The sequence below is a fragment of the Bison bison genome, unplaced genomic scaffold (genome assembly GCF_000754665.1).
Source record: "Bison bison bison isolate TAMUID 2011002044 unplaced genomic scaffold, Bison_UMD1.0 scf7180017864376, whole genome shotgun sequence".
Classification (NCBI taxonomy): domain Eukaryota; kingdom Metazoa; phylum Chordata; class Mammalia; order Artiodactyla; family Bovidae; genus Bison; species Bison bison.
In genome coordinates, this window is record NW_011494948.1 from 13,269,231 (window position 1) to 13,294,327 (window position 25,097).

The 25,097-nt window shown below is 41.8% G+C and overlaps 2 protein-coding genes across 5 annotated transcripts in view; one reads left to right on the forward strand and one right to left on the reverse strand.

The window, feature by feature from the left end:
- The window catches only part of ADAMTSL1 (ADAMTS-like 1), a 496,626-nt gene extending 471,932 nt beyond the window's left edge, over positions 1-24,694 (forward strand). The window contains exons 28-30 of the mRNA XM_010857061.1: positions 19,326-19,435; positions 20,217-20,437; positions 22,078-24,694. Of these exons, the coding sequence (XP_010855363.1) occupies positions 19,326-19,435; positions 20,217-20,437; positions 22,078-22,184 (438 nt within the window). The 3' untranslated portion in view covers positions 22,185-24,694. The remainder of the gene's footprint in view (positions 1-19,325; positions 19,436-20,216; positions 20,438-22,077) is intronic.
- Positions 11,930-25,097, reverse strand: part of FAM154A (family with sequence similarity 154, member A) — a 63,118-nt gene continuing 49,950 nt past the window's right edge. Inside the window, exons 7-9 of one of the 4 annotated variants that reach the window (XM_010857056.1) lie at positions 18,592-18,665; positions 14,463-14,577; positions 11,930-12,420 (exon numbers count right to left, since the gene is read on the reverse strand). The gene's annotated coding sequence lies outside the window, so the exon portion shown is untranslated. Of the gene's footprint in view, positions 12,421-14,243; positions 14,578-18,591; positions 18,666-25,097 lie in introns of those variants that run through there. The other 3 variants (XM_010857060.1, XM_010857057.1, XM_010857055.1) reach the window with 3 other exon arrangements.

Here is a 25,097-nt window from a genome sequence, read left to right on the forward strand (position 1 = left end):
TGTTTAGTTCTTTGGCCCATTTTTTGATTGAGTCATTTATTTTTCTGGAATTGAGCTGCATGAGCTGTTTGTATATTTTTGAGATTAGTTCTTTTTCAGTTGCTTCATTTGCTATTATTTTCTCCCATTCTGAAGGCTGTCTTTTCTATGGATTTTTAATCTCTATTTCCGCCCTAATTTTTGTAATTTTTCTAGCTCCTACTAATTTTGACCTTCATTTATCCTTCTTCTTATATTTCAAGAAATACAAAGTTAGATTATTTGAGACTTTTCTTGTTTCTTGAGGTAGTCATTTATCACTATGAGCTTCCCTCTTAGAAGTGTTTTTGCTGTACCCCACAAGTTTTGGTGTGTAATATTCCCATTTTCATTTGTTTCAAGATATTTCTCCTTTGACCGATTGATTGTTTGGTATAATGTATAATCTATACATGTTAGCAAATTCTCCAGTTTTCTTCTTGAATTTGATTTCTAACTTTATACTCTTGTGGTCAGAGATGATGCTTGATATGATTTCAGTCTATAAGGATGGGCCAAGACCTGTCACTGTCCCTAACTCTTAAGATTTGTTTTGTGGCGTATCACTGATCTGTCCTAGGAGGCGTTCCCTGTTCACCTAAGAAGAATGTGTGTTCTGTTGCTATTGGATGGAATGTCGACTTCATTGGGTCTTACATACGGTTTAAGCCCGATGTTTCTTTATTGATTCTCTGTGTGGATGATCTATCCATTGATATAAGTAGGATGTTAAAGCCCCCTGCTATTTTTGTATTGCTGTCTATTTCTTCTGTTAGTTGTGTTAATAGTTGAATTTATATATTTAAGTGCTCCTATAGGGGAGCATAAATATTTATAAACATTATACCCTCTTGTGGCCTGAACCATTTATCATTACTTCTTAGTCTCTTATACCAGATAAATTACACCTTTTTAACAAAGACTGTCATATAAGTATAGCTACCTCCAGTTTCTTCTGGGATCCACTTGCATGAAACATCTTTTTCCATCTTTTCGTTTTCAGTTTGTGTATTCTTCCATCTAGAAGGGAGTCTCTTGTAGGCAATGTATACATGTTGTGTTTTTTTTTCATTCATTATTCAACTATTCCATTCAACTATTTTGTCTTTTGAATTGCGAATTTAGTCTATTTACATTTAAAGATATACTGGTAGGTATGTACCTATTGCTAATGCTTTCTGACTTTTGTAGTTCCTCTGTTCCTTTTTTCTGCTCCTGCTCTCTTCCTTTGTGATTTGATGACTTTCTTAAATGGTATACATATATTCTTTTATTTTTTGTGACTATACTTTTGCTTTCTGGTTACTATGAGGCTAACATATTATAGAGTATATCCCTAACAGTCTATTTTAGATTGATAAAAACTTGTTCTAAACTTGAGCTATTCTAAAGCTCAAAATATTTAGTCTTACCCCTTTCCCCATGTTTTATGATTTTAATGTCACATTTTATATCTTTCTATCTGTGTATCCTTAATTATTATAATCATAGTTAAGTTTTACCACATTTGTATTCTTACCTTCATACTACCGTGATAAATGATTAATCCACTACATATTCTGTATGTTTACCTTTCCATTGAGGTTGATGTTTTCTTGTTACTAATTAGTGCTCTTCCTCTTCAGCTTTAAAAAAGTCCCTTTAACATTTCTTCTAAGGCCAGTTTAGTAGTGATGAACTCCTTTGACTTTTGCTTATCTGGAAAACTCTTTCTATCTCTCCCTCAATTCTGAATGATAACTTTGCTGGGTAGAATAGCTTTTGGTTGAAAGTTTTTTTTCTTTCAGCATTTCAAATATACTGTGCTGCTTGCTCTCTTCTAGCCTACCAATTCTGCTGAAAAAATTTGCTTATAGTCTTTTGGGGGTTCCCTTGTACCTAACAAGTTGTTTTTCTCATGTTGGTTTTGAAATTCTCTCCTTGTCTTCAACTTTTGGCATTTTAATTGTAATATGTGTTTAACTACAATGTCTCCTTAGGGCTTATTTTACACTCTGGGCTTTCTGGAATTAGATTTCCATTTCCTTTCACAGGTTAGGAAGCTTTTAGCCATTGTTTCTTCAGATAAGTTTTCTGCTCCTTTCTGCCTCCTTTCCTGTGGTCCCTGTGATCTGAATGTTAGTGTGTGTGATGTTGTCCCACAGGCCCCTTAGGCCGACTTCACTTGTTTTTCTTCTTGTGGGAGGGGGTGGGGGGATGGGAGCAGGGCTGCTCTAATTGGATGAGTTGGGTGAGTTCCACTGCCTTGTCTTTGAGTTGACTGACGCTTTCTTCTGCTTCATCTAGTCTGCTGTTGAACCCCACTAGGGTATTTTTCAGTTCAACACTTGTTTTCTTCAGCTCTGTGACTTCTATGGTACTTTTTTTATATTTTCAAACTCTTTGTTGAAGTTCTCACTGTATTTACTCATTTTTCTCCCTAGTTTTGTGAGAATCTTTATGACTACTATTTTGAACTCTTTTTCAGGTAAATAACAGCACTATTTCATTGAGGTTTTCCTCCCACCCCACTGTACTCCGAAGAGTTTATGTCTTTAATCTGGAACACATTTCTTCATTTTCCATAACTCTGTTGGTTTCCATACTTTAGATGAAACAACCATCTCCCCCAGTCTTGAAAGAGTGGCTCATGTAGAAGTGAACCTTGTATTTCAACCCTCAGTTCTGCTATCACCCAAACCTTTGTGCTTGTCCAAGCAGCCTATTACATTTTTAAAAGCTCCCAGTGGTTGAGGATACACCAAGACCTGTCAGTGTCCCTAAGGAGAGGATCTCAGCATCAAGGTTCATTTTGTTTTATCTTTTTTAAATTAATTTATTTTAATTGGAGGCTAATTACAATATTGTAGTGGTCTTTGCCATACATTGACATGAATCAGCCATGGGTATACATGTGTTAAAAGCTGCTGCAGGAGAACTTGACTTCCAAGGTACACAGATATATATAGTCTTATGGGACTGAAAGTGTAAGCTCCACTGGCCAGTGATGGGGTAGTATTCCTTGAACGGCAGTTGCCCCAGGGAGCGAACCCAGGTCTCCCGCATTGTAGGCAGACACTGTACTGTCTGAGCCAGCCGGGAGGTCCTATTGAAGCTCTAGATGAGAGTATAAGCTCGTTCCTGGGAGATGCTGGAGCAATGCAGAGGGACTGTCCAAAGACCGCATCCACACCCTACGTTCCTTGAGAAAGTCTTGTAGTCCACTAGATGCGTGCCAAACCTGGAGCCTGCCCCTCAAGCCAGAGTTCCGGTACAAACAGAAAGCCAAAGGGATGTGCCATGGCTTGCTGTCTGCACAGTGCCCTAGGGGTGGTAGCCTGCCAAGAACTAGGTATCTGATTGCCACAGTCCCATGGGACACAGGAATGCAGGCTCCCCTGACCACCCAAGTCAGGCAATCAAGGGGCATCCCTGGAGTGGCCACTGCAAAAACCAGGATGCTAGACATAAAAATCAGGGAGCCAGCTGCATGGAAAGTTCCACTCCAGAAAACATGTGCTCTGGAGCACAGCAGAGGGAGGGTGCAAGTTTAGTGCCTACCCTCTGAAGTCTCTGGAAAGTCTCTAGAAAATTACAGTCCATCTTTATTTTTTTTAATATAAATTTATTTAATTGGAGGCTAATTACTTTACAATATTGTATTGGTTTTGCCATACATTGACAACAGTCAGTCTTTAGATGCAAGTTTAATTAGAAGTCTACCAGTCAGGCTATAGTCATGATGATTAGCTAAGAGGCCTCCTTCACAGAAATACCAAGCTTCTGTGCTTTTTACCTCCTCCTGAGCCCTAGGAGGGTGTGATAGCTGTTTAAGAATCTGAAGCATAAGGCTCCACTGGCTTCCAGAGTTGCCTATGAAGTGATGTCTCCTAGCAGCAACTGAAAAAAATCAGGACCACAGAGAGGGCTGTGGGCTCCTTGCTGATTTTTACACTCCCTTGAGACCAAGAATTCAAACTCCCCTAGCCTCCAGACCAAGCAGTCAAGAGGCCTCCTCTGGGCAGCAGCCACAAAGACTAAGGCACCAAATGCATGTGAAAACTCCCTTGTAGGAGACACTGGTGCTCTGGAGGATGGCAAAAGGGCTGTGTGACAATGGTGCCCATGAGTCTCAGACCTGGAGAATGCTCCAGCAGGCTTCTAGATTTGTGTTTTAAGTGAGATGTCTGCTTTCAGGCTGATGCTTTAATATAAGCAGGTGACCTTCCTTTTCTTGGAGTATGACCAACTGTCTCAGAGTTCTGGGATGAAAGCCGTGAGCCCCATTAGTGTTTCGAGTTAGAATGTTTGGGGGGCTCGTCTCTCAGATACAGGTTCCAAAAGTTAAGGTGTCCAGTGTGGAGTCTGAACCCTTCACTCCTTAGGGAGAGGCTCTAAGTATTGAGTTTTATCCGGGTTTATGGCAAGATTATGTCTCAGTTCCTCCTACCTGCTTTGATGTAGTTTTCTCATTTGCCTGATGTGTGGTTGTCACTCAGGCAGCCTTTAGGATTTTTTTAGAAGTAATTTTTCCATATGTAGCTGTAGACTGAATACATCTGTGGAAGGAGGTGAGTTCAGGATTTTCCTATATCACCATTTTTAACTGGAACCCTAAAGCTTGTGGTTATTGACACTTTTTACCAAGAGGCTCCAGGTTTCATCAGATGTTTAGAGAGCTTTGAAGGATATGAACCAGTGAAGGAAAAGGATATTAGGTAAAAGCAGTCCTCTTAGGTCAGGTAACTATGTCCACAGCCAGGTACTGTTGCTCCTGCTATGGCCAAATACACCAAAGTCTTGCCAACCACGTCTGTTTGAGCAGGTGATGCTAGAAAGTATGAACTCAGAAGATAAAGAGTAAGGCTTTGAGGATCCAGTGCAACACTACTATTCACAAACACACAGGGGTAGGGAAAATATAAAAATAGCCCCTTGACAACTGAAAATCCTTTTTTTAATTATTGTGATAAAATATACATAATAATTGGAGAAGGCAATGGCACCCCACTCCAGTACTCTTGCCTGGAAAATCCCATGGACGGAGGAGCCTGGTAGGCTACAGTCCATGGGGTCGCTAAGAGTCGGACACAACTGAGCGACTTCACTTTCACTTTTCACTTTCATGCGTTGGAGAAGGAAATGGCAACCCACTCCAGTGTTCTTGCCTGGAGAATCCCAGGGACGGGGGAGCCTGGTGGGCTACTGTCTATGGGGTCTCACAGAGTCGGACACGACTGAAGTGACTTAGCATAGCGTATACATAACAATATTTTCAATTCAGTGACATTAAGTACATTTGTATGGTTGTTCAACTATCACCTCTATGCTTCTTCAAAAACTGTTTCATCATCCCAAGCTAAACTCTGTACCCATCAAACAATAATTCCCCATTATCCCTTTCTCCCAGTCCCTGGTGGCCACTATTCTACCTTATTTCTATGAATTTGACTATATATTCATACTTGTCAAATCACACAATATCTGTCCCTTTGTATCTGCCTTGTGTCATTTTTATTAATGTTTTCAAGATTCATCTACGCTGCAGCATGTATCAGAATTTCATTCCTTTTTAAGGCTGAATAATAGTTCAGTGTTAAGTATATAGCACATTTTGTTTATGCATACATCTCTCATTGGATGTATGGGTTTGGTTCCATCTTTTGGCTATTGTGAATAACACTAGTTTGAATATGCATGTATAAATATGTATTCAAGTGTCTTCTTTCATTCTTTTGAGTATATACCCAGAAGTGGAATTGTTAAATCATATGGTAATTCTGTGTTTAATGTTTGAGGAACTGCCATACTGTATTCTATAGCAGCTATATCATTTTACATTCTCACCAACAGTGCACAAAAGTTTCAGTTTTTCCACATTTTCAATGATTGTTATTTTCTGGGTTTTTAATAATAGACATCCTAGTGGATGTGAAGTAGTAGCTCATTGTGGTTTTGATTTGCATTTCCCTAATTTCTAGGGATGTAGAATATAGTTTCATGTGTATGTTGGCCATTTACAGATCTTCTTTAGAGAAATGTCTGTTTAAGGCTTTGTGTTTTGTTCAACTGTACTTCTTGATATTTTCTGAATATTAATCCTTTATCAGATTTTTCTCCTATTCTGTAGGTTGCCTTTTTACTCTGTTGATAGTGTCCTTTGATAAAGAAGAGCTTTTAGTTTTGATGATATCCAGTTTATCTAATTTTTGTTGTTTTCTATGCTTTCAGTGTCATATTCAAGAAATGATCGCCAAATCCAGTAACATGAAGCTCTTCCTCCTCTGTTTTCTTCAGTTTTACACTTAACTCTTACATTTCAGTCTGTGATTCATTTTGAGTTCATTTTTATATAGTGTAAAGTAAGGCTCCAACTTCATTCTTTTTTATGTGGATATTCAGTTTTGTCAGAACCATTTGTCAAAAAGACTGTCCTTTCCCCATTGAAAGCTCTTGGCATACTTCATCTGACCATACATGCAAGAATTTGTTTCTAGGCTCTCTATTCCATTCCATTGGTCTATATATCTTTCTGCAAGCTAGAACTACACTGTTTTGATTACTCCAAATTTATAGTAAGTTTTGAAATCATGGAGTACAAAATCTCCAACTTTGTTGTTTTTTTCTCAGATTGTTCCAGCTATGTGACTACTTTCTTTTTGTACTTTTCCATGTATAAGTCTTTCACTTCTTGATTTATTCTTAGGTATTTTATTCTTCTTAGTGCTGTTATAAATGGGATTGTTCTCTTAATTTCCTTTTCAGAGTGTTCATCAATCATGTATAGAAATACACCTGGTTTTTAAATGTTGATTTTTGTAAACTGAACAGAGGTCATTTTGCTTCTTCACCTTTCCAACTTGCATGGTTTTCTTTTTTCTTGCCTAATTGCTCTGAACTTCCAATAATATGTACAAGAATGCTGAATATTGCATTCTTGTTCATCTTAGGGGAAAAGTTTTTAGTCTTTCTTTGAGGATGATGTTTGTGGGATTTTTGTGTATGGTATTTATTATTTTAAGGTCGTTTTCTTCTAGTTTTTTATGTTTTATTATGAAAAGCTGTTGGATTTTGTCATGTGCTTTTTTTGCATCAGTTGAGATGATCATGTGCTTTTTCTCTTCATTATGCTAATATGGTATTATAGAACAGTGACTGATTTTCATATGTTGAATCATCCTTTCATTCCAAAAATAAATCCTATGACTTTGTGGCATATAATCATTTTATTATGCTAAATTTGGTTAGCTAGTATTTTGTTCAGGATTTCATCATCAATAGTCAGAAGGGAGATTGTTCTTTAGTTTTATTATAGTGTTTGGTATGCTGGCCTCATAGAATGAATTAGGCAGTGTTAGTGTTCCCTCCCCATCAGTTTTCTTGAAGAGTCTCACAAGAATTGGTATGAATTATTTTTTTAATACCAGGAAGAATTACCAGTGAAGCTTTCTGGTACAGGGCTTTTCTTTGTTGGGAGGTCTTTAATTACTGGTTCAATCTCTTTACTAGTCATAAATCTAGTCATACTTTTCACTCTTGGTGGGTTGTATGTTTCTAGAAAATTGTCCACTACCCCTAGGTTGCCCACTTTGTTGGTGTACAATTGTTCATAGTACTCTTTTCATCTTTATTTCTATAAACTCAGTACTGTTGTTACCACTTTCATTTCAGATTTTAATAATGAGTCCTCTTTTTTGTAGTCAGTGTAGCTAAAAGTTGTCTATTTTGTAGATCTTTAGAGAGAGCAAACATTTGACTTCACTAATTTTCTCTATTCCTTCCTTCTGCTAGCTTTGGATTTAGTTTGCCCTTCTTATTTCAGTTCCTTAAGGCCTAAGGTTAGGTTCTTTGAAATCTTCCTTTTTATTTTATATTGGAGAATAGTTGATTTACAATGTTATGTTAGGTCAGATGTACAGAAAGTGATTCAGTTATATACACACACACAAACACACACATATCCACTCTTTTCCCATATAGGTTATTACAGAATATCAAGTAGAGCTCCCTGTGCTATACAATAGGTCCTTGTTGATTATCTAGTTTATATATAGTCTGTATATGTTAATCCCAGTCTCCTAATTTATCTCCCCCACCTTTCCCCTTTGATACACATAAGTTTGTCTTTGTAGTCTATGAGGCTGTTTTGAAAATAAGTTCATTTTGTATCTTTTTTAGATTCCACAGCAAGCAATATCATATAATATTTGTATTTCTCTCTCTGACTTGCTTCATTTATTATGATAATCTCTAGGTCCGTTCATGTTGCCACAAATGATGTTATTTCCTTCTTTTTATACTTTCTTTTTAATCCATTCCTCTGTCAGTGGACAGTCATGATGTTTCTTTGTCTTGGCGACTGTAAGTACTGCTACAATGAACAATGGGATATATGTATCTTTTTGAGTTATGGTTTTCTACAAATATATGCCCAGGCGTGGGATTAAGGTGGTTACTCCTAGTTTTTTAAGAAATCCCCATACTATATAGTGCTTGTACCAATTTACATTCCCACCAACAGTATAGGAGGCTTCCTTTTCTCCACACCTTCTCCAGCATTTATTTTTTGTAGATTTGCACTTCTGTAATAATTAGCAGTGTTGAGCATCTTTTCATGTGATTTTTGGCCAGCTGTATTTCTTCTGTGGAGAAATGTCTGATTAGAGCTGCCAGTTTTTTGATTGAGTTGTTATTTTTGTGTGTTTTGGAGATGAATTCCTTGGTGGATGCATTGTTTACAAAGATTTCTTCCCATTCTATGGGTTGTGTTTTCATTTTGGCTATGGTTTTCTTTGTTGCACAAAAGCATTTAATTAGTTCCCATTTATTGGGCTTCCCTGGTGGCTTTGATGGTAAAGAATCTTCCCACAATGTGGGAGACCTGGGTTTGATCCCTGGGTTGGGAAGATCCCCTGGAGAAGAGAATGGCTACCCACTCCAGTATTCTTGCCTGGAGAATCCCAGTGGACAGAGTGGGCTACAGTCCATGGGGTTGCAAAGAGTCGGACATGACTGAGCAACTAAGCACAGCACATTTTTATTTTCACTGAAGGTAGATCCAAAAAGATATTGCTGCAATTTATGTTAGAGGATTCTGCCTGTGTTTTCCTCTAAGAGTTTTATAGTATCCAAGCTTTTGCTTTTTTTACATGTAACTGTCCAGTACCATTTATAGAAGAGGCTGCCGCTTCTCCATTGTATAATCTTGCCTCCTTTGTCATTGACTAATCAACCAAAGGTGCATGGGTTTATTTCTGGGCTTTCTATCCTATTCCATTGATCTACATTTGTTTTTGTACTAGTACCATATTCTTTTGTACTCTGTACCTTTGTATTAATAGTATAATCTTAAGACAGGAAGCCTGATTCCTCCAACTATTTTTTCTTTCTAAAGACTGCTTCAGCTATTCAGAGTCTTTTGTGTCTTCATGCAAATTTTAAGATTTTTTGTTCTAGTTTTGTGAAAAATGCCATTGCAATATAATTTGATAGGGACTGCATTGAATCTTAGCAGATTGCCTTGTAGATCTGCAAACAGTGACTGACAGTCTTCTTTTCCTATTTGAATGCATTTCTTTTTCTTCTCTAATTGCCATGACTAGACTTCAAAAACCATGTTGAATAAAAGTGGCAAGAGTGGACATCCTTGCCTTCTTTGTGATCTTAGAGGAAATGTTTTCAGTTTTTTGAAACTGTCACTGTTTGCAGGTAACATACTATACATAGAAAATCCTAAAGATGTCACCAGAAAAGTACTAGAGCTAATCAATGAATTTAGTAAAGCTGCGGAATACAAAATTCCTATACACTAACTACAAAAAAAATCAGAGTAATTAAGGAAACAATCCTATTCACTACTGCAACTCAAAGAATAAAATACTTAGTAATAAACCTACCTACAGAGACAAAAGACTTGTATGCAGAAAACTATAAAAAAAAAACAAGATGAAAACTATAAGAAAAATGACACAAATTGAGAGAGAGAGCATGTTCTTAGATGGAAAAATCAATATTGTGAAAATGACTATACTACCCAAAGCAATCTACAGAGTCAATGTAACCCCTATCAAATTGCCAATGGCATTTTTCACAGAACTAGAACAAAAAAATTTTTACAGTGTATATGGAAACACAAAAGACCTCAAATAGTCAAAGCGGTCTTAAAAATAAAAACAGAGCGAAAGGAATCAAGCTCCCTGACTTCACACTACACTACAAAGCTACAGTAATTAAGATAGCATGGTACTGGCACAAAAACAGAAGTGTAGATCAATGGAACACGATAGAAAGCCCAAAGATAAACCCAAGCACCCAAGGGCACCTTACCTTTGACAAAGGAGGCAAGAATATACAGTGGGGACAAGACAGATTCTTCAGTAAGTGGTGCTGGGAAAACCAGACAGCTACATGTGAAAAATAAAATTAGAACACTTCCTAACACCATACACAAAAGTAAACTCTAAATGTAGGCCAGAAACTATAAAACTCTTAAAGGAAAACATAGCTAGAATAGTTTCTGACATAAATAATAGCAAGATTCTTTTTGACCACCTTCTAGAGTAATGAAAATAAACAAATGAGACCTAATTAAACAAGACAAAAAAACAACCCTCAGAATGGGAGAAAATACTTGCAAATGAAGCAACTGATAAAGGATTAATCTCCAAAATATACAAGCAGCTCAGTATCACAAAAACAAACAACCTGATCAAAAAATGGACAGAAGACCTGAATAGACATTTCTCCAAAGAAGACATACAGATGGCCAACAAACACAAGAAAAGATGATCAACACTGCTAGCTATTAGAGAAATGCAAATCCAAACAACGAGATCTCACCTCACACCGGTCAGAATGGCCATCATCAAAAAAATCTATGAACAATAAATGCTGGAGAAGGTGTGGCAAAAAGGGAACCCTCTTGCTGGGAATGTACATTGATACAACCTCTATGGAGAACAGCATGTTCCTTGAAAAACTAAAAATAAAACCATATGACCCAGCAATTGCCCTACTGGACATACACTCCAAGAAAACCATACTTTGAAGATACATACACCTCAGTGTTCACTGCAGCACTATTTACAATAGCCAGGACATGGAAGCAACCCAAATGACCATCAGTAGAGGAATGGCTAAAGAAGATGTGCTACATATACACAATGGAATATTACTCAGCCATTAATATTCTGAGTACACAATATTACTCTAGAACAAAACTGGGTCATTCGTAGTGATGTGGATGGACCTAGAGTAAGTCAGAAAGAGAAAAACAAATATCATATATTAACGCATATATCAGAGAAGTCAATGGCACCCCACTCCAGTGTTCTTGCCTGGAGAATCCCAGGGATAGGGGAGCCTGGTGGGCTGCCATCTATGGGGTCGCACAGAGTCGGACACGACTGAGGCGACTTAGCAGCAGCAACGTATATATGGAATTTAGACAAATGGTACTGATGAACCTATTTGCAGGGCAGGAATCGAGAAACGGACACTTTGGACACAGAGAGGGAAGGCGATGGTGAGATGAACTGGGAGAGTAGGACTGACATATAAACACTACCATGTGTAAAACAAATAGCTAGTGAGAAGCTACTGTATAACCGGGGAGCTCAGCTCAGGGCTCTGACGACCTAGAAGGGGATGTGTGGGGGTGTGTATCTGATTCACACTGTTGTATAGCAGAAACTAACATGACATTGTAAAGTGATTATACTCCGGTTGTGAAAAGTAATAAATAGATAACCAACAGGACCCACTGTATAGCACAGGGAACTCTGTTCAGTGCTCTGTAATAACCTAAATGGGAAGAGGATTTGAAAAAGGATAGATAAATGTATATGTATCACTGAATCACTTTGCTGTATACCTGAAACTAACACAACATTGTTAATCAATCATGTGAATGTGAAATATATAGTTGCTGTACAATATTATATAAAGTTACAGACGTATAAGAGTGATTCACAACTTCCAAAGGCTATACTCCATTGATATTTATCACAAAACACTGGCTATATTCCCTGCGTTATATAATATATTCTCATAGCTTATTTCGCATAATAATTGCTATCTCTAAATTCCCTACCATTTTGTCCCTTCCCCTTCACTCCTCTGACTGGTAATCAGTACTTTACTCTGTAAATCTGTGAGTCTGTTTCTTTTTTGTTACATTCACTAGTTTCTTATATTTTTCAGATTCCACATATGAATGATATCATACACTATTCGTCTTTCTCTGACTTATTTCACTTAGCATAATACCTCCAAGTCCATCTCTCTTGTTTTATTGCTTGAAATCATGTGTCTTGATGTGGATCTCTTTGGGTTCATTTTGTGTGGGAATTTCTTCAATTTCAGGAAGTTTTCAGCCATAATTTCACCAAATATATTTGTAATCCTTTCCTCTCTCTTCTCCTTCTGAAAATGAATGAAAATGAAAGTGTTAGTCGCTCAGTCGTGTCCGACTCTTTGAGACCATGGACTGTAGCCCACCAGGTTTCTCTGTCCATGGAATTCTCCAGGCAAGAATACTCGAGTGGGTAGTCACTCCTTTCTCCAGGGATTGAACCTGGGTCTCCTACATTGCAGGCAGATTCTTTACCATCTGAGCCACCAGGGAAGCTCATATACAATATAAATAAAAATTTTAATTAATTTTAAAAATAGATAAACAAGAAGGACCTATAGTACAGTACAGGGAGCTATATTCAATATCTTGTAACAACCTATGATGAAAATATGAAAGATATATATACAACACATACATGAATCGTTTTGCTATATATCACAAGCACAACACTGTAATTTTTAAAATTATATTAAAAAGTGAGTCACTTGTAGATAGATTGCCAATCTGTGCCTTTTGATTGGAGAGGTTTTTTTCTCCATTTAAAATAATTACTGATAAGGAGGAACTTACTCTTGCCACTGTTATTTGTTTTAGGTGTCTTACAACTTCTCCTGCTCATTACTTTCATTACTGCCTTTTTTTGTGTTTAGGTGATGTTTTTTATTCCTTTTTTGTTGTTGTTGTTGTTGGAATACAGTCTACAAATATTTAATTTGTGGTTGCTCTTGGACTTACATATAACATTCTAAAGTTATAACAGTCTAATTTTGATTTATAGCAACTTCAAGCACACACAAACTATTCCTATAGAACCTTTTTCCCCTTTATGTTAATAATATAAAGGTTACATCTTTATACACTGTATATCAACTAACAGATTTATAATCATTTTTAATGCATTTTGTCACTTAAATCCTACAGAAAATAAAAAGTGTACACAACAAAAGTATAATACCAATTTTTATATTTCAACATGTATTTATATTTTCTGGCCATGTCATATGGTTTAGAGTTACTGTCTCACATGTTTTCATTTTAACCTAAGGGTCTCTCATGTATCTTACTGTCAAGTATAGTGGTTAATGAACTCCCGCTGATCTTATTTGGGAAAAATCTTACGTTTACCCTCATTTTTGAATGACAGTTGCACTGGATATAGAATTCTAAGTACATAGTTGTTTGGTTTTTTGTTTTTTTTTTCCCAGCACTTTAAAGATATAACTCTATTACCTTCAGCCTGCAGGGTTTCTGCTGAGAAATCATCTGCTAAGCTTGTTGAGAGGATCTCTTATACCTGATGAGTCTATCTTGTCAATTTCAAAATTCTTTGTAAGACAATTTGATTATAATGTCTCAGGTCTGTAGTTTTCATCAAATTTGGGGATTTTTCAGCAATTATTCCTTCAAATGACTTCCCTGCCTCTTCCTCTCTCCTCCTAGGATTCATAGAGATAAAATCCGTATGTTGGTCCCATTTTCTTCATTTTCTTTCTTTGAGCTCCTAAGACTCAATAACATCAATTGAACTGTTTTCAGGCTTGCTAATTGCTTTTTCAGTCTCCTCAAACCTGCTGTAGAACTCTTCTCGTGAAATTTTCAATTCAGATAAGTATTTTTTGGCTCCATATCTATTTTTATAATTTCTGACTTTGTCAATATCCTCATTTTGTTCACATAACATTTTTCTGATTTCCTTTCTTTATTCATTTTTTGCTTTAGATCTCTGAACATGTTTGTGACAGCTGTGTTAAAGTAGTCTTTAATACATGTGATGCTGTGTTTCTTTAGGGCTGGCTCTGCCACTTTACTTTCTTCCTTGAATGGGCCATGATTTCCTATTTCTTGGATGTGCTTATGACTTATTACAGGAAACTGGGCATTGAGAAAAACAGACATCCCTCCCAGTCTTTGAATACACTTTCTCTGTGCCTGTGTATACCTTCACTGATTAGCTGGGTGTTCTCTGAACCTAGGGATCAGCCTGAGATGAAACCTTAAGGTCTTCTGAGGTCTTTTCTGAGCATATGTCTTACCTGGGCCTGCTTCTGACTTTCATAATTCCTCTTTATACGGCTGCTCTTGAACGTCTTAATTTCCAAGTTGGTCTCACCTCAGGTTGTCCTCAGGGTCTTAGGTAGTCTGTTGCATGTCTCCATCTGTGATCTCTTGCCCCAAGTGTCCATAGTCCCCTTGCAACTTTCACACGTAGGGTTGGCACTTGACACCTGAGTTAGAAGAGACAGAGACCAGTCCTTCAGGTAGCCCTCTGATAGGTTAGAACACTGCACACTGCAAATAGGATCTTCTCTGCTCCCTACAGATGGTGGAAGAAAAATGGGCTGCTGCTACTACATCTAGACCAAAACTGCCTTGCTGGGGTTTGGGCACTAGAAAAAACAGACATCCCTCCCAGTCTTTGAATACACTTTCTCTGTGCCTATGCACACCTTCCGGAGAAGGCAATGGCACCCCACTCCAGTACTCTTGCCTGGGAAATCCCATGGACGGAGGAGCCTGGTAGGCTACAGTCCATGGGGCCACTAAGAGTCAGACACAACTGAGCGACTTCGCTTTCACTTTCATGCATTGGAGAAGGAAATGGCAACCCACTCCAGTGTTCTTGCCTGGAGAATCCCAGGGACAGGGGAGCCTGGTGGGCTGCCGTCTATGGGGTCACACAGAGTCGGACACGACTGACACGACTTAGCAGCAACAGCAGCATGCACACCTTCACTGATTTCACTGGGTGTTCTCTCAAAACTCTACAATTTTTCCTAGTGTTTTGAAGACAGATTTTTCTTTATTGGGTATTTCTAAGTTGCTGTAGGCCTTTAACTTTTTCAGAATTCCTGTAAGATTAGTTTAGCCAGTTTCTGGCAGCTTTTTGATGTTTGTGTGCAAATAAGGACTTAGAGCTACCTACCCTGCCATTTTGCTGACATCCTCACAATCAGGAATTCTTGAAGGAGTGCGTCTAAGAGCCCTATTTCCTCCTCTCTCGTTTGTATCTCTGTTCATTGCTGGTTTGACTTCAGTGCCAACTGCCACATTGAAACAGCCCTTTCCAGGATCACCAGTGCAGCCTATAAGTTCCCCTGGATCCTGGCCACTTCTTTGTTCTTTTTGATGCATTTTGATTTTGATACCACTGACCCCCTTTCCTTTCTGGAAACTCCTTTATTGGTCTCTGTGAATACATTTTCTCTCTTTCTCCTCTTCCCGCAGTTTAATTAGTGTCCCTTGAGGTTCTGCCTAAGCCTTGTCTCCATCTCATGCTTTCCCTCCCCTTGGGTTATACTGCTTGTGACTCCTAGCCACCACTCGTGTACTGACGACTTTCAAATGGATAGTGTTCAGCGCAGCTCAACTTTTCAGTCACAGATCTATATACCCCCCTGCTTAATGAACATACATATTTGCATATGTCACAAACATCTTCAAAACAAATGCTTACCTAGTTTTTCAGTCCTTAAACCTGAGACAGCTGGCTCCCTGTTACTCCTGAGAGTCAAGGCACCACTGAAGCCATGTGAATCATACTTCCATAGAATCACCTCTCCATTTCCATTGCCTTCATTTTGCTCAGCACAATTTGTTACCTAGATTTCTCTCCAGAATTTTCAACTCAATTACTATACTGCTGACAGAATAATCTTTTTAAAGAGTAACTCTGATCATGACACTCCCACTTAAAAACCATTTTAGGTGCCTCCCTTCCCCCACCCCAACAAAGCAGCATTCATAGGAAAACCCAAACTCCTCAGCCAGCACACAGTACTTCTCATGATGTGGCACGTGTTTTACAGCCACGTATATAATTCTACCTCTCATATAATTCTCCTGTAAACATTCCAGGGCTGTTTTTGCCATCATTCCTTCACACATGCTTTTATGGAACACATTCCCTACCCACGACAGGTGCCTCATAAATGTGTTGGATAAAAAGAGTAAAGTTGAATTATACATGAAGCCAGGTTGTTAGAACTGAGAAGGTGGTCTTAGTTCTACTTCGACTAAAACCAGCATGGTTTTCACAGACTTCAAAGAGATAGGAAAATGAAGGAATAGATCTTTGCGTGACACTATTTCAAAAGAATTTTCTTGTCAAAAACTTACCATTTTCATTCTTACAGGAGAGGAATATGGAGGTTTGGTGGGAATCTATGGTTTGAAGCCAATCCAAACAATATCACCAATGCAAAATTACTAAAAAGATTTTTGAGATCAAGCAGTTCCCTATTCTTTTTGTAACGCCGTAGCCTTGTTACTGTTTAACATGAGGTTCATGGACCAATGATATTGGCATCACCCGAGAGCTTTTAGAAGTTCAGCATGGGTGAATGAAAAGATGTGTGAACAGATGAGGAATTCAACAGAACGACAGAAAATACAAGAAGGTACCAAACAGAAGTCCCAGAGCTGAAGAACACATTAACTACACCTCTAATGTAGACTAGATGAAGCAAAGAAAGGATCAGTAACTGTGAAGTCAGGGCAGTAGAGCTCATCCAATCAGAGAAGGAAAGAAAGTAAGTTAAGCTAGATTAAAGGGCTTGCAGCATTATATAGGTCCCAGGAAAAAAGGAGCAGAAACCCTGTTTTAAGATATAATACTGAAAAATTTCTAAACCTGGGGAAAGAAACAGACATCCAGGTCAGGAAACCCACGGGGTTCTAAGTAAAATGAAGGCAAAGCAATCAGAACTAGTTCCACAAATATATGGCCAATTAATTTACAACAACAGAGCCAAGAACATACAATGGGGAAAGGACAGCCTCTTCAATAAATGTAGTTTGGAAAATTGGACCACTACCTTACACCATGTACAAAAATTAACTAAAAATGGAGCAAAGACTTGAATGTAAGGCCTGAAACCATAAAGTTCCTAGAAGAAAACATAGGTGGTACGGTTCTTGACATCAGTGTTGGTGTTGATTTTTTAAAATCTGACACCAAAATCAAAAGTAACAAAAGTGAAACTACACCATACTTGAAAGGAAATACCGATGAAATGAGAAGGTAGCTACTAAATGAGGAAATGGTTGCACATCATATATCCAATAAGGTTTAATATCCAAAATATACAAAGAACTGATATAATTCAATAGCAAATTGTTTTTTCCATTTTAAATAAGCAGAAGATTTGAATATATACTTTTTCAAAGACATACACATGGCCAAAAGGTACATTAAAAGGTGCTCAACATCAATTATCAGAGAAATACTAATCAGAAACACACTGAGATACAGCTTCATACCTGTCAAAATGGTTATTATTGAAAAGCCAAGAAGTAACAAGTGTTGGTGAGGATGTGGGAAAAAGGGAGGCTCCTACACTGTTGGTGAGAATGTAGACTGGGGCAGCCACTATGAAAAACAATATCAAGATTCCTCAAAAGATTCAAACTACCATGTGATTCGGCAATTCCACTCCTGGGTATTTACCTAAAGAAAATGAAAATGCTAAGTTGAAAATGTATCTCCACCTTCATGTTTTACTGCAGCATAATTTACAACAGCCAACATATAGAAACAACCTACACATCCATTGTTGGCTGAATGGATAAAGACAATGTAGTGTGTGTGTGTGTATATATGTGTGTATGTGTGTACACACACATCTTCTTTATACACACACACACAATGGAATTTTATTCAGCTATAAAAAAGACTAAAATCTTGCCATTTGCAACAATATGGATGGACCTCAAGGGCATGCTAAGTTAACTAAGTTACACAGAGAAAGATTGGAGTAGGAAATGGCACCCCACTCCTGTATTCTTGCCTGGAAGATCCCATGGACAGAGGAGCCTGGTGGGCTACAGTCCATGCAGTCACAAAAATTACATGATGGCGCACGCACACACAGAAAGATAAATACCATATGATCGCTCTTATATGTGGCATATAGTTTTTTAAAAAAAGCAAGCTCACAGATGAGAACAGATTGGTCGTTGCCAGAGGCAGGGTGTGGAGTGTGGAAATAACAGGTGAGGAGGTCAAAGACTAAAAAGGAAAAATAAAATTTAAAATAAAACAGGATTTCCGCTTGTAATTTTAAGGGTTAACAGCTCCCCTGTGAATCCCTAGGAGTCCAGATACTTTCAAGTTAAGACCCTTCATTCTAAAATGACCTCCAAGGGGTATCTGTCCCCTTACCCTATTCAAATAGCAGATGTTGGCTAAGGGCCTGCTGCTTTCTCATTGTACAGACATCACTGTTGGTGGGAATATTTACCATGATAGGCTGGCTCTGCCAACCCTGGGAAAAGCTTAACCATCTCCATCTTGTTCAGCCACCTTTGGTTTATCCTGGAGGAAATGAAACCAGAGAAAGGAAAGAAATGATCATTACTTTAATGAATTCAGCAAGAATAAACCAGATCACCCTCTGGACTAGAGGAGGGAAGGGGATCTTGTCTAGAGGTCTTCAGCTCTCAAGTTTACCGCCACACCCCTAGCACACTGTGTCAAGTCAGCTTGCACATGGTTCTCTTGGGAGGCAGCTGACATCTCTGACCACCTCCACACCACCATTAGCCATCTGCTCAGTGGTAAAGAATCCATCTGCCAATGCAGGAGACAAAGGTTCAGTCCCTAGGTTGGGAAGATTCCCTGGAGGAGGAAATGGCAACCCAATCCAGAATTCTGGCTTGGGAAATCCAATGGACAGAGGATCTTGGTGGGCTACAGTCTATGGGGTCACAAAAGAGGCAGACGTGACTTAGCAACTAAACAGCAACAACAGTGCGAGAATGCTCACAGAATTCAGCAGAGCTAACCATCCCACTGTGGCACTAGGAAAAGGAAATGTGATGGATAACCTTTAAATTGGCCTAGAGAGAGGCAAAATCAGTGATCTGACCACCTCGAACAAGCCCCTGCACAGGGGTCTCTTGCCCCACGCAGCCTGGGCATGGCAGCCTGTCCCATGGCTGGCTAACATGTATGTCACCTTTTTCTGCTTCCCAGTGCAATGGGCCTTGCATCGGGCCTCGCCTTGCTGTGCAGCACAGACAAGTCTTCTGCCAGACGCTGGATGGCATCACCTTATCATCAGAGCAGTGCAGCGCCCTTCCAAGGTAAGAGAAAGCCACAGACCACCCCTTCCCCAGCCCTTGTGTCAACAGCGCAGAAAGACGACGGTGAGTGGACGTGTCTCCTCCAACCTCCCACAGCGGTCAGACACTCTTCCCTTTTACCTCCACCCTCTCCAGACCACTGGACTCCTAAAGGGAGACAGCTCGGGCTGGCCTCATGCTTATTGAATGGACCAGGCTGGGCTTTCCTTGTTCGGAGATGAGAGCACAGAGGGTGCTGTTCTTCTGAGGAGAATAGCTGGCACAAGAGACTGGCTCTGGCCCCAGGGTGGACAGGAGGTCAGGTCCACAAAGGGGGCACCAGAGCCCAAGGGCTCCACCAGCCTCTCCCTCTTGTCCACTTCCCTTTAGAAGTTACACTGAGCCCCTTGTCTCCAGGTCTCCGCCTACCATTCCTACCCAGCCCCCAGCCCTTCTCCTCCTTCCTTCCCTGGGGGTGAGGGCTCATCACCCCCGCCCCTAAGGTCCCAGGCCCTGAGTACAACTCTGCCGGCCCCCAGCCTGGTGGAGCTCATTCTCAGATCATGCAGTGACAGAGACGCTGTAGAGATGAGCAGACAGAGGCCCAGTTAGAGGAAGGGGTCTTCTGAGACCCTGCAGCCGTTCAGGAAAAGAGATCAGAATCCAGGGCTGGCAGCACTGGGAGTTCTTGATAGACGCCTGACAGTCTCGGATTTACAGCCGTGTGTTCATAGCTGTCTCCCCTGATCCGGCCCCCAGAGGCGCAGACCCTAACCCTGCCACTCCCACTCCCCTGGCACAGGCCCGTGAGCACCCAGAACTGCTGGTCAGAAGCCTGCAACGTGCACTGGAGGGTCAGCCTGTGGACCCTGTGCACGGCGACCTGCGGCAACTACGGTTTCCAGTCCCGGCGCGTGGAGTGCGTGCACGCCCGCACCAACAAGGCAATGCCCGACCACCTGTGCTCCTGGGGACCTCGGCCAGCCAACTGGCAGCGCTGCAACATCACCCCCTGCGAAAACAGTATGTTCCAACCCCACAGAGCCGTCTGCAAACTCCCCACCAGGCTTCGGGTGCAGCGGGCAGTCCCAGGGACGGAGCCTGAACACAGGGCCGTAGTCCCACCTTCCCAGGGATCCTGAGCCAGGGCCGGAGTCAGGTATTTTCAGAGGGGTGCACGCAGGCAAACAAAGATGTGTGCAAGGATGTGTATACATGTGTCTAGGCCACAGAGAATGGCTGGGTGTGGCCCAAGGGCTCCCTACTGGCCCCTGAGAGAGCCAGGTGCATTTGGCTAAGCGCTGGATGAAATCATCCTCCGGTTCACCTACAGTAGTTTGGCCGCGGTACTCCCCTGGTGGCTTAGACAGTAAAGAGTCTGCCTGCAGTGCAGGAGACCCGGGTTCCATCCCTGGGTCAGAAAGATCCCCTGAAGAAGCAGACGACAACCCATCCAGTCTTGTTGCCTGGAAAGTTCCATGGACAGAGGAGCCTGGGGTCTGGCAGGTTATAGTCCATGGGGTCACAAAGAGTTGGACACGACTGAGTGACTAACACACACACACACACACACTCAGAGAGGACAGCTAAACAGTGGCTCTTGGGGAGCAAGCACTGTTTATACCTGAGTAGCAAACAGAGCTGCTCCCACTCAGCCGACACTGCAGCCCTTGCGGTCTGCTGCCCACAGAACAAGGACCTGATGACCGCGCCCTTCTTCCCCGCCCTGGGTATGCAGGGGCCATACCCAGGGTCTGATACTCATTCCTTCCCTCAAGTCTAGAACCTCCTCCTCGGCCCAGCACCACATTTGTATCCCAGTTGGGTGGGGACCTATTTTTTCTTCCTTTGGACCCAAAATACATTGGAGATGCTTCCTCCCAGGGACAGAGACAAAGCATGAGGCAAAGAATAGGAAAATTTGAAGTCTTGCTGTGCAGTTTCTCCTCAGTCAGGGCCTCACTGAGTCTCAGATTCCCCATGCTGAAGAGATATCCTCTAGACAGACAGTCCCGCTGCTTCTTCTACACAAGCAGGTATTGCCTGACCCATCTTTGCCAGCTCCCACACTCAGGACCACTGTTTTCCATGAAAATAGTTGAGACCTACACCGTTAACCACTGATGTGTGCAGCCCCAGTCCACGTCAGTACTGAAGAACCATGTAGCCTGTGCCGGTACTGAACTAGGACGCCAGTGTAGGTAAAGAGTAGAGAGGCTGGTGGGAGAGTACAGCAACCAAAGCTTCACAGGGAAGGGAAGAGTCACAGTTCAGGGGATGAGGCCACCACAGGCAGGCCTCACCTGCAGGCCCCCCCCCCACCCCGAAGTGGAGCAGAACTTAGTCCTTCCGGGAACCATCTCGAGGAGGAAGAGCTTCAGGTACCCAAATGCCATGGGAAAAGGGCACCTTGCCTAGGAGGTGAGGCAGTCCCTACCACCCTCAGGAAGGAAGGGGGCCGTCAGAAAGGCCCAGAGTCCCAGCATTCGGCGCCCAGCTGCAGCCGGGGGAGCAGATGGCCAAGTTCCACCAGAGCAAGGCCAGTTCAGAGGTACTGGACAGCGGTGGCCCTTCTAGCACAAGAGTCTGTCCCCAGAAGGCACCTGGTGGCCACGGATATGACGAGTCTGTGTTTCACATCTCCTTTCTGTCCCCTTTCCCAGCGGAATGCAGAGACACCACCAGGTACTGTGAGAAGGTGAAACAGCTGAAACTCTGCCAACTCAACCAGTTCCAATCTCGCTGCTGTGGAACCTGTGCCAAAGCATGAAGACAGGGCGAGGCGAGAACACTACCCTGGCCGCGCAGAGGACTTATGCAACCACCTTGGACAGAACTTAAGCTTTCTTCATTTTATTTATTTATTTGCCCCTCCCCACCCCTATACACACAACCCTCTTCGACCTCCTTCCTTGCCCCCTCCCCAGATGTGATGCCCCCAGCATGTCTGCTCTCAGTTGGCTGGAGGACAGAATGAGGGGACAGGACAAGGATGGAGGTCTGAGGAGGCTGCAGAGCAGAACGGGCCAGCCAGCAGAGCCCCCTGGCCAGCTGGCTCCCTCCCAACCTGGGTCCCAGAGAGACCCAGGAAGAGGCCAGCGTAGCCCTCAGGACAGCAGGGAGCCAGAGCCAACAGCAGACGAGAGAGAGGGGCAGAAGGGTAGGCGCCTGAGAGTTTGTAAAGCATTGGTGTTGACTCTGGACAACCAAGGTGTCTCTCCTGGCCAGGGATGGTCAAGACCAGGGAGGGGCAACACCAGCCATGCTAAAGACCCAGCCCAGAACTCAGCTCTTCGGGGTGGTGGCGAGGGGTCAGAGCAACAAGAACTCAAAACACTGTAGGGGGTGAAGGGAAGCCAATCCAAGTAGCTGAAGTGCACGGCGATGCAGAAAATGAAGTAGGGAGGGCAGGGACAGAAGCACAAAGAGAGCGGTGTGTGCTCCTGAGGGAAGGGGACAGCAGGGAATAAGCAGGCAGCTGGTGAGGTTCTGAACCCCAAGCCCACATGCCTGGTGGACCTCTGCGGGGTCAGGGGAGGCTATGGGGCTCAGAGCTCTTCTGCCCTTGGGCCCAGGCTGCATGCAGGAGCCATGCCCTCTCTAGGGTGGAGAGGAGTCCCCGAGGAGGCTCACTGAACTTTCTGACCACACCCCCAGGGCAAAGCTGGTGAGACAGCAGGGCCTAGCTGTGCAGTCATGCCACCCCTGGCGTCTCTAAATCAAGAGTCCCCCAGCCCGGAACTAACTGCTGACATAGGCCAAGGTGTTTTGATCATGAATAGACTGGGTTTCCTACCTATAAGGTTTTTTATGCTTCACTGAAGGGCCAGGGACTAGGGTCAACTTGTCAAAAACCAAGCCATTAATCAACTTGTCAGAGCATCCATTAGGTCAGAGCAACCACTTCCTTCCAGAGCTGACCAGGTAATGGGTGGGACCACAGCCCCATGACAGCTGCCCCTGTATTCAGACAAGAGGTGTGGGTGGGGCCAAGGGGCACAGCAGCAAAGCCGAGGAGTAACTAAAGCTGCCCAGAAGGTCCTTGAAGGCTTTTCAGCCATACCCTCCATACAGTGAAATATGATATACTCTACCAGAATTAATATACCTCGGTTTTGCTAATTCGGTGTGGGCAAAGCAGCATACGCACCCCACACCCTAGTCATGCCGTCAGCTATGGTAGAGAGGCTGCAGTAGCAAGTCAAGTGGCAAAACTGAAAATCTGGGACATTTTGGCAAATTGCTCGTTCAGCAGAGTGGTTTGGGGCGAGTGATTTTGGTCTGCCCCCCACCACAATGGCCACCATTTAGTAGCAGCTAGAGCAGAGCAGGGTGGCCAGAGTCACTCACCCCTCACACAGACTGCCCCGCGCCACATATACAGACTCGCAAAATGCCACTCACCTCAGAGGCCACCACTGACATCAGGGCTGTGTTTTCCAGCCAGCCTGGAAACAAAAGTTGGGGTTGGGGGAAGACATTATGCTTGTGTCCTCCCCAGGTGAGCTATGGACAGTTAAGGTGGTTTCCTCACCATAATAATGGGCTCTGAGAAATCATGTTACTAAAAATCAGTGTAATTTTTATTTAAAATAAAAGAGAATGTCTTCTATGTCTGTATATCTTTTGTGAATATTTATTAGGATTTCTTGTATAAAAAAGTGCAATATTAATAATTGTACATTGTCTTCCAGAAAAAAAAAATAAAATATTTGGGGGACTTTTTATTAACTTCCTGCAGCTGTGTTCCTGTAAACTCAGTGGCGATTATTGTATTGTTCCTATTTTTAGAAGAAGCTGATGTTTAACTCTGGATCCACCCACTGTGTACAGAATACATTGTAATAGTCGGCACGGGATGATGGGGCAATAAGAGGGGATTCGTTTGTGACACAACAGTCATGCACGGAATGCGGAAGACAGATTCCATACTGGTACTAATGCGGTTGGTTCTTTCTAGTTCAACAGCTCTGGAAACCCGGTGGCCAGTATTTACACTTCCTGAGCAGCGGAGGTCCTCTAGCCTGGCCACGTGTCAGGCTGTAGCAGGTGAAGACGGCCTTCAGAGCGAGCCCAGAGGACCGAGGTGTGGGGTGGGAAACAGCGTCCTCCTTGCATGAGATGAATGTACATTTACTGTCTGTTCTGTGAATCGTGACTCAGCAGCACCACAAGGTCATTAGGGCTGCTGAAGAATGTGGGAGGAGGCATCTCCTCCTCTAAAACACAAAACTGTATTTATATATATATTTTTTTTGTACAGATAATACAGCTTATTTATTTAAATCTTGTCGTCCGAGTCTCTATTAAGCTCAGCCTTCCTATCTTGTTGTGGGCAGGAGGGGAGGGGGTGAGGCTGGTTCCCAGCCACTACTGTGAGTTTAGCCAAAATGGAAGAATTGCAGTTTTCGGCTTTGCCTAGAAAGCTGGGGGGCCCGTGCCTGGAAGAATTAGTCCTGTAAGTGAACCCAGAGGAGCTAAATATCCACAAATTGAGATGAGTGCTGCCTTTCACAATCAGCTCATTTACAGCCCTGTGGATAGGTATACCTCAGAGAGATTTAGGATTTTGTTCCAGACCACTGCAATAAAGCAAATATCACACACAAAAAAAGGAATTCACATGAAGTTTTTGGTTTCCCAGTGCATATAAAAGTTGTATTTATGCTATCCTGTAGTCTAT